This window comes from Cyprinodon tularosa, unplaced genomic scaffold, assembly GCF_016077235.1.
Source record: "Cyprinodon tularosa strain WSP-4 unplaced genomic scaffold, ASM1607723v1 ctg539, whole genome shotgun sequence".
Classification (NCBI taxonomy): Eukaryota; Metazoa; Chordata; class Actinopteri; order Cyprinodontiformes; family Cyprinodontidae; genus Cyprinodon; species Cyprinodon tularosa.
In genome coordinates, this window is record NW_024039273.1 from 1,546,709 (window position 1) to 1,556,800 (window position 10,092).

At 38.3% G+C, this 10,092-nt stretch overlaps 1 protein-coding gene across 5 annotated transcripts in view; it reads right to left on the minus strand.

Moving 5' to 3' along the window:
* birc6 (baculoviral IAP repeat containing 6) overlaps positions 1-4,533 on the minus strand; it is a 106,180-nt gene extending 101,647 nt beyond the window's left edge. For all 5 annotated transcript variants that reach the window (XM_038304592.1, XM_038304593.1, XM_038304591.1 and 2 more), the window contains exon 1: positions 4,083-4,533. In XM_038304592.1, coding sequence (XP_038160520.1) covers positions 4,083-4,293 — 211 coding nt within the window. In that variant the 5' untranslated portion in view covers positions 4,294-4,533. The remainder of the gene's footprint in view (positions 1-4,082) is intronic.
* Positions 4,534-10,092: the final 5,559 nt, after the last annotated feature.

Here is a 10,092-nt window from a genome sequence, read left to right on the forward strand (position 1 = left end):
CTAGGAGTCATAGTGTTAAAGGGACAGTGTGGCTTTGAGCCAGTTGGGGGCGCTACAACGGTAATATTCGTGCTTGTCTCCTAAGCAAAAAAACAATCATCTAAATAACGCCAACGATCGGATAGGCTGTCTAAAGACAGTGTTTAATAAAACGGATTAATTCACTGGTTTAATCAGTTGATTTTATGAAGCCAGCTCTAAATACAAGCAGCAGGTCAGTAGCAGACCAAGCCTGGCTTCTTCTGCACCATCCTCAACATGTCATCATGTCTGAACATTTCATACTTAAGTACCACACATCAACTTTGTATTTCGACAAAAGAAAACCGTTCTGCCAAGAACAAGCTGCAACAATCAGGGCGGCAAGAACACTCTGCCAGACCAGAGGAAGAAGCCTGAAGATCCGCTTACATGGATTCTGGAATTGCCAAGAAAGATAAAAACACAATCCTAATAATAAAAAAAAAAAAAAAAAAAAAAAAAACATTAATTTGGATGGAAACTAAACCCCATATAAACCAGGCAACATCTGATGTGTTCAATGGCTGCAGAGCAACAGCAGAAATCCTTTTACCAAGTTATGAACAAAAACTTCATAGTTTTCATTTGAAATACTTTGCTATGATAGCCCTCCACTTACAAACGGGATCGCACTTGAAAACATTTGTGACCCTGCCTATGAAAACCCAGCTAAAGTCATTTTTTGGTGAATCTCAACTTAATGTATAAAACCATTCAACACAATGTTAGGAATGTATTCTGAAAAATTCAGATTGATATCCCTACTCTGTGAATTTTAGAGATATCAATCTGAATTTTTCAGAATACATTCTTAACATTGTGTAGAATGGTTTTATACATTAAGTTGAGATTCACCAAAAAATGACTTTAGCTGGGTTTTCATAGGCAGGGTCACATTTTAGCGTTACAGACGTCATTGTTTTTTTTTTTATAGCCCCTTTAAACAGAACACAACTCAATGTTCTACTGCATTTTGCACCATAGTTATTTATTTGCACTGCATTGAACCTTCCATATCAATGGCTTTTGCACAAGGACTGTAAACAGGTTTTCCCTTTCTCTCTACATTGTTTAAGCCCCTGTCGCACCTTGATGATTTAGACCAGCGTATGCCTGACGTATGGAATATCTGGCAAAAACACTTATGGGTACGTTTTGTATAGGTTATGAGCACGCTGAAGCACGCTGGAACACGTCAACATAGGCCATATGACATATACCAGCGTATGCCATACATGGAACATAAGTTCCAGGTAACTTATCTGATGTCAGTTAAGATAAGTCTTGGCGTCTAGCTTATCCAAAACCTATGAATAACTTCTGCATAACTTATAAAGAACTTCTCTCCAACGCATATCAACATATCAGACGTATTCCAGACGAGCGCTGAACGGTTTCTAACTTCCAGCTACTGTATAATGGCGTATTGGCAGCGTTTTGGTATAAAGGGGGTTCACAGGAGGAAACCATCAGTTCTCCTCTAGACTTCATCTCCATCATAGGGTGAGCCAGAAGGTGATGGATCCTCCCTGCGTTCACGCCCACCACCAACAAACTTCCCAACAGACATGACGCTGAATCTGCTGTGACTGCAAACCTTCTTAATTTCTGTTTTCTTTTTTTTCGGCAAGCAGTAAGCAGCAGCTAGGTTAATACCGCGATAAAAGACATCTTTTTATGTAGACCGGGAGCCTCTGTTCGGAGCAGCGATGGCTGAGGGGAGCGGCTTTAACTGATGCTTTGTAATGCCCATGAAATGTGCATTATTTCATGGGCATTACAATGCAGTGTGTTATGCATAAGTAAATATGTTTGTATTCTATGTATATGCCCAAAATTGAAAAAATACAAAGAAAGTTCAGCTTATGGCAGCGTTTTAGGAGATTCTTGGACGTCAGGCATCACTGGCTAAATCCTCAAGGTGTGACAGGGGCCTTATATTCTAAACACTGTTGCACTTTATACATGCTAATGTTCATTTCACTGCTAAGCTGCTCATTCACGGTTGAAAAGCTGTATGCATCGAAATTTTATTTCGTATACACTCTGTGTATACATGATGACGATTAATTTTCTCCAAGTCTAAAAATATCAAGGTTTATCAAAATGAGCAGAAGATCGAGTCTTTATAGAGGGGAAATGTAATGTCTTATAGTTTAATTATTCAAAGCCCCACCAAATGCAAATCTAGATTTTCTCACCTTTTTAATCAGATTTCCTGAGCTGTAATCTAAACAGTGTTCCTCATTCCCACATCAGAATATGCTTCATAACATTTCCAACACTCAGTACTTAAATAAAATGTTTTTCTAAGCTAAATTAACATAAATAGGGATGAACAGGTTAGCAAAAACTTTAAAGTCGTAGGGAAGCGGCTGTTCCAATAATTTCCGAATTCTCCCAAGTGTTGCCCGACTTTACACAAGTGAATAAAGTGTGTAAACAAGTGTGATTGGTTGTTTATCAAGGGGGAAGGATTGTTGTGGCGGAAGTACGTTTGATTGTAACTGGTTTCTCTGAAGCATCTTGTTAACCAGTTAGCAACTTAGTGCTAGTAGGTTCCCAATGGAAAATTCCATTGGGACCAAGTAGCACTAAATTGGTGACTTAGAAACGACACTGTCAAAGGAACGCTATGGACAGAGGAAACATGCAAGAGGAGGAGAGTTTAGTGTCAGAGGTCGTGAATGAGTCTCCTCTGAGATACATTTTTTTATTTAGAGGAGGAAAGCGGGGACGAAGATGTTGTGGAAGAGGACGCCAGGGCGGCAGAAGCTTGGTTTGGTGTAGAAGGCTTCCAGCCGTACATGTTTGAGCCCTTGCCTCGCAACGCTGCCAGTTCTGTTAGCTCTACGCCTGCTGAAGACACAGACGTCCATCCCCGTGAACACTGGGACGGAACTCAATGGGAAAGGAAATGATTCTTATTTCAGCCGTTACGTATTTTAGCTGTGACATATGAATCAAGATGCTATGACCAAAAAAAGTAGATTGACAGATGACCGTTGATATATGATTGGCTGAATTTAGGTGTTCAGGCTGACCTATAACTGACCTGCAATCTTCTAAATTTTGGACAATATCGTCTGATAAAGAGTAGGTTTATATACATGTTTAAGCCAAAAGATTTGACTTTTAAATACAATTTTCCTACGACTTTAAATCTGAAATCTCTAACATAATAAGATCAGACTAAAAGACAAGGCGGTAGCATAAATAATATTATGAATGATTTTCACTACATACTGACCCACATTAGATAATGAGTGAAGATGTTTGTTGGCCTGTAAATATGAAAACCCTGTCCTATTTATAGATGAGCTGTATAATGATGCTGATAATGAAGGACTGGGAAATGTTGGAAGCTTTAGATTTCTGCCTGCTGCTTCTAATGTGGAAACATTATTTATGCTTGATTGGATTTTTACTATTTTTAGTTTTCCTTCTTAATTGGTTGAACACAGGAAATAAAATCTAAATGATGTTAACATAGAAAGAGAAAACTAAGGGCCACGGTGACTGACCCCAGCAGGCCGGGTGGCCTCAGTCATCATGCCACTGGGGCCCCCAGCAGTCCCGCTGACTGACTGCCGGTGAGCTGTGAAGTTCTGCAGCTAGCTTAGCGGCTAACACAGCCTTAGCAATGTTCCCAGGCATCCTCAGACGGCCCCCACCCGGTGGAGCCTTCAGTCCAGGGCCATTTTCCACACGAACTGCCGGCTAACTGCCGCTGTACAAAGTCCTACAGCTAGCCGCTAGCCTTTAGCAGCAGTAGCAGGGCTAATGTTGCCTGGTGCGACATAAACAGTGAGTGACATTCGCCGAAGATTAAACTTAATGGCAACAAAATCACCGTTTTGCCTAAAATACTGGGGGTCATTTGTTTTACGCCCCCAGAAAAGGCTGAAAGAGCCGCAGCTGTCAAAACAAGCAGGCTAGTGCTAGCAGTAGCAGCTAGCACACCGGGGTGATGCTTCCTTCCCCGCCTGTTGACAAACTATTCAGGCTGTCAAAACTGAAAGTGTTGTTGTCACGGCGTGACAGAGAAGCCCGGTGCTCACCGTGAAGCGCTGAAGCCTGGAGAATGGCCCCCGAAGTCCCGTCGATCACCTTAATGCTCCCCTGGCTGGTAACGGCTAAGATAGCGTTGAGGGCCGGGTGGTAGGACAGACTTCGCAGGCCCTCCTCGTCGCAACGCAGGCACCCGTCTCTCACTACAATCCAGTCCGAGGAGGCGGACGAGCCCGAGCCCGGTGAGGCCGCGGCCGCCATCTTTCCTATCCCCCCACCCCCCCTTCCTCCTCCTCTAGGTTTATCAAACCCGGAAATTAACTTAAAGTGAATTCATCAAAGGGGCAGATTCCAAATTAGCAGTCCCCAGCCTTCTGCGGCTTCTTCTCCGCCCGTCTCCGCCGCAGCTGCTCTTCACCATCGGCGCAGAGGAACTCCAGGCTAGGCTCTGTCACTACACCATCGGAACACGGAGCTCGCGTACCGCTTCTAAACATCTCGCGAGAACACAGCGCCGAACGATAGCTGCCTTCGAGGACAGCTGATGAACATAACTATCAAGGCTTTGCAGCTATGCTGGTTACAGTTCACAGGGGAGCATGGACAGTCATTATATAAAATATAATATATTATATCTAATGTAAATATATAATATATATATATATATCTATATATATATAGATATATATATATATATATATATATATATATATATATATATATATATATATATATATCTATACAGGTGCTGGTCATAAAATTAGAATATCATGAAAAAGTAGATTGATTTCAGTAATTCCATTTAAAAAGTGAAACTTGTATATTATATTCATACATTACATACAAACTCATATATTTCAGATGTTTATTTTGTTTAATTTTGATGATTACAAATGACAACAAATGAAAATCTCAAATTCATCATATCAGAAAATTAGAATATTGTGAAAAGGTTCAAAATTGATGGCCCCTGGTGCCACACTCTAATCAGCTAATTAACTCAAACCACCTGCAAAAGCCTTTAAATGGTCTTTCAGTCTAGTTCTATAGGCTACACAATCATGGGGAAGACTGCTGACTTGACAGTTGTCCAAAAGACGACCATCGACACCTTGCACAAGGAGGGCAAGACACAAAAGGTCATCGCTAAAGAGGCTGGCTGTTCACAGAGCTCAGTGTCCAAGCACATTAATAGAGAGGCGAAGGGAAGGAAAAGATGTGGTCGAAAAAAGTGTACAAGCAAGAGAGATAACCGCACCCTGGAGAGGATTGTGAAACAAAACCCATTCAAAAATGTGGGGGAGATTCACAAAGAGTGGACTGCAGCTGGAGTGAGTGCTTCAAGAACCACCACACACAGACGTATGAAAGACATGGGTTTCTGCTGTCGCATTCCTTGTGTCAAGCCACTCTTGAACCACAGACAGCGTCAGAAGCGTCTTGCCTGGGCTAAAGAGAAACAGGACTGGACTGCTGGTGAGTGGTCCAAAGTCATGTTCTCTGATGAAAGTAAATTTTGCATTTCCTTTGGAAATCAAGGTCCCAGAGTCTGCAGGAAAAGAAGAGAGGCACTTCATCCACGTTGCTTGAAGTCCAGTGTAAAGTTTCCACAGTCAGTGATGGTTTGGGGTGCCATGTCATCTGCTGGTGTTGGTCCATTGTGTTTTCTGAGGTCCAGGGTCAACGCAGCCACATACCAGGAAGTTTTAGAGCACTTCATGCTTCCTGCAGCTGACCAACTTTTTGGAGATGCAGATTTCATTTTCCAACAGGACTTGGCACCTGCACACAGTGCCAAAGCTACCAGTACCTGGTTGAAGGACCATGGTATCCCTGTTCTTAATTGGCCAGCAAACTCTCCTGACCTTAACCCCATAGAAAATCTATGGGGTATTGTGAAGAAGAAGATGCAATACACCAGACCCAACAATTCAGAAGAGCTAAAAGCCACTATTAGAGCAACCTGGGCTATCATAACACCTGAGCAGTGCCACAGACTGATCGACTCCATGCCACGCCGCATTGCTGCAGTAATACAGGCCAAAGGAGGCCCAACTAAATACTGAGTGCTGTACATGCTCATACTTTTCATGTTCATACTTTTCAGTTGGCCAACATTTCTATAAATCCTTTGTTTTTATTGGTCTTCAGTAATATTCTAATTTTCTGATATGATGAATTTGAGATTTTCATTTGTTGTCATTTGTAATCATCAAAATTGAACAAAATAAACATCTGAAATATATGAGTTTGTATGTAATGTATGAATATAATATACAAGTTTCACTTTTTAAATGGAATTACTGAAATCAATCTACTTTTTCATGATATTCTAATTTTATGACCAGCACCTGTATATAGATATATATATATATCTATAGTATATAAGAAAGTTTAATGGCTAATGATAATTATATTCTAGATATATATTTTTTTTCTGTTTTCTTGGTTTTTACAGCAAATGAAAACACTTTGCATGAAACATCAAATAAAAATAAAAAACACACACCCCCAATTGACCTGACTCCATCCCATGAAAATGCAAGTAAATAAGTCAGTTAGTTAAAATGTTAACAATTAAACACCTAAATAAGCTTATCTTTATAAGTCTTTAATAAATCTTATTAAAAAATTAAATTATTGTTTTATTGTTACATATTTTCACTCTAAATCTCCAAATGCATATACAATGTGTCTGATTTTCACCTATATCTATAGTCTTTGAGCATCCTTATATTTTATTATTGTCTTGATCGTTAATTAGATTTAAAATAAGCACTGCATGTGTTGAATACAGCATATACAATGGGAAATAGTAAAGATTAGAAATGATTTAAATGCCAAGAGAAAGTGTTCTATTATCTGAATATTGTAATGTTATGCATCTTTATTCAAATGGTTCGCTGAGAGCAGAGGGAGACAGACCTCTCAGGCATGGGCGGTTCTAGAAAGGGGCCATATCATGTCCTGGCCCCCATTACAGCCCCTGTACCAAACACATAATACTAAAGAAATTCTAATGATGATATGCGCTGGAACAGACATGGTTACTGATAGGTCCTTTAGGTCAATTTAATTGATTATCTTTACAAGTTTTGTTTTACTAATTATTTTGAATAAAATAAGGTGATAGCTTCAGTGGTATTGAGATAGGATCCCAGTTTAATCTGCTACATGTTTTTTTTTTCTCAAAACAAAACAAAAAAAATTACAGCTGAATTTATTTAGTTTTTTTTTTTTGTTATAATTCTGATTTTATAGAAAATAGTCATTTTGACTTAACTTAAGTCAAAAATATGTAAAATTCCTAAAGTATGAATTAATAGACCTAATATTCCAAATAATAGCTTTAATTGATCTTTTAGATATTCATATAGCTACAATTTTTTTAGTTGCTTTTTTGCTATGCTAAGGGATATTTATTTTGATTTTAACAATAATCCAATGAACATTTTCAGTTGGAAGACATAAAATTTTAATTAAACCTACCTGAATGGAAATTTCACTTCATGCAGCTATCTTAACATATTTGAATCCCATGCCAATGAAAACACTGCATTCTAATCATTTCCTAAAACATTGCTTACTTTTTCCATCCAAAGATTCACACTTTGGCAAACATCAGTTTCCTTCAATTTTAGGGTCCCATGCCATATTGCTGACAGGTGGGGGATTCACTATTAGGCAAGACTAGGCAGTTGCCTAGGGCCCCATAAAACTCTGTTTACATGTATGATTAATGCAACTATTCCTTATTTGTGCACATTAATTATGTTTTTGATAAGAATCTTTTCACTAAAATGCCATCAGAACGCTTATAATATTAAGTGTATCTCAGCCCCCCCCCCCCCCCCCTCAGTGTCCACCATACTGGATCAGTCCATTTGCTGCACATGTTCAGAAAGATCCAAACAGACAGCAGCAAACCAGCAGCGAACTCTGCTCTCCAGAGCGAGTAGATTGGTAACCCCGCCTCCTGCTCTCCTCTATCTTGTCTGCTGTCATGATTCATGCAGCTATTATTTGATCCAAATGAAAAATGGAGAACAGAGAAGCAGATCATGGCTTGTCTACAGTGAAAAGAAGGACTGGGTTATTTACTTTGGCCTTTTTGGAAACACAGGAAGGAGCAATCAGCTAAGTGAGCTTAATGCTTGGAAAAAAAGCTTTAATTCCTTTAGAAACGGCATGAAAAGTCAGCTGAGTACAAAACATAGAGATGAAAACAAGTTTAAGCTCAGGTTTAAGCAAATAAAGCTGTCAGGTCTCAGGAATAAACATTTTCATTTTAAGGTCTTAGGGCTCAGAGAACAACAGCTTTTTTTAAACCAGCCGAGCAGATTTTCCTGCTTAATGTCCCTCCATTTTCCATGAGTCACTGAAGATTAAAGCTTTGTTTCATTTTTCCTCTTTTATTCCTTTTATCTTTTTACACAAATTAAATTTATGATTGTGTGAATGTTATTTTTAACCAATGTTTTGGGGTTTTGTTTTTATCTGTACTGTTTTATTTCATTTTTTTTTCTGTACAGCACTTCGGGCAGCTGTGGTTGTTTGTAAGCAAATAAAATGGGATTAGTCAAGCTGATCAAAAATGATCAAAAATTATCAAAAATTTAAAAATTTGAACCCTCCAAATAAACTTTTTAAGGTTTTTAACTCAACGTTTTAAGAAAGTAGGTTTGTTAAGTATCTGCTTAGTTGGTCAAGGTTTCTCTGAATGAAAAAAGAGGTCAATCATTTATTATGACCAAAGAACTGATCCGTTCATTCCAAAGACCAGGGGTCTGTTTCATGAAGCAGGTTTACTGAAGTTTTCAAAACCTGAAATCAGGGAAATTTTTTCATTTCATAAAGTTTCCTCAACCTATGTTTCAGTCGCCATAGTAACATCCTCCCAGAGCTAAGCTGGTCAGCAGCAGGTTTTCTGCAGTAAACTCAGTGTCCTCTGTCTCCTCTTTCTTTACAGCCAATCAACCTGTTTTATTTCCTGATTATTTAGTGACATTTTTGTTGTAGTTTTGTTCATAAAAGATATATGTATCAGTCCATCCATTAAACAAATTAGATTTTAAAGCAAACATTGCATGTCCGTTTGCCGAGGATCGTATTAAAGACTGATCTGCAATCAAATTAAATATTTATAGGGAGAGAATTCTACAACTCAGTCGACAGAATATGAGATTGATTGATTTTGGTTTATTTAAAGGTATTGTGGAGGATTTTCAAAAATTTTTTGAAAGTTAATGTCTGCATCACTCATACAAGGTCACTTTCCAAGACTCACCATTGTTAAGTGAAAATGGGGAGGAGCAGGTAGGATGGCCTTACGTTAACATATCACCAAAATGATTGGAAATTAGGAGGACCACTTATATTGATGATCCACCTGGAAAAAGAACATCCTCCACTGTACATTTAATATGATCGAGATGCAGATCATTTAATTTTATTAAGTTATATTTAGAGTACATGAAGAACTACTGAAATTATTTTCAGATTACACATAGATGTACCGGTATTAATTCCACGGAGGAAAAGGAATTACTTTAGGATTAGGATTTAATGGATGATAACAACCTAATGAGCCTACTGGCACAATCTGAAGCCATCCTATGGGCCTGATAGCTGTAATAACAATCATTTACTGGGATGATAATATCTGAAAGGGCTGCAAACAGCCACTCAGTATTTACTGTAAAAGACTGAATCAACATGAGGAGGAACCCATGAGATGATGCACAGGTTCTATATGTTAGAACAACATTTTTAGACTTCATTTTCACCTGCTGCCAGAAGATTTCACCTAAATAGATATAATAATCTACTGCTATTTAAGAAATAATCACGTAATATTATCACGGTAACAACAGGCTAGGGCAAGCCGTTTATATGTACTAATTTTACTGAAAATGTATTCATTATCTCAATAAAAACATTTTTTTCTTTGTCTAAATTAACATTTCAAACAAAATGAAATTTTCCACATCTAGAATAAATATTCTGGATGTCTTTAAATTCAATTTCAGTTCTCTATATTCTCAATGGGCAGCATTTGTA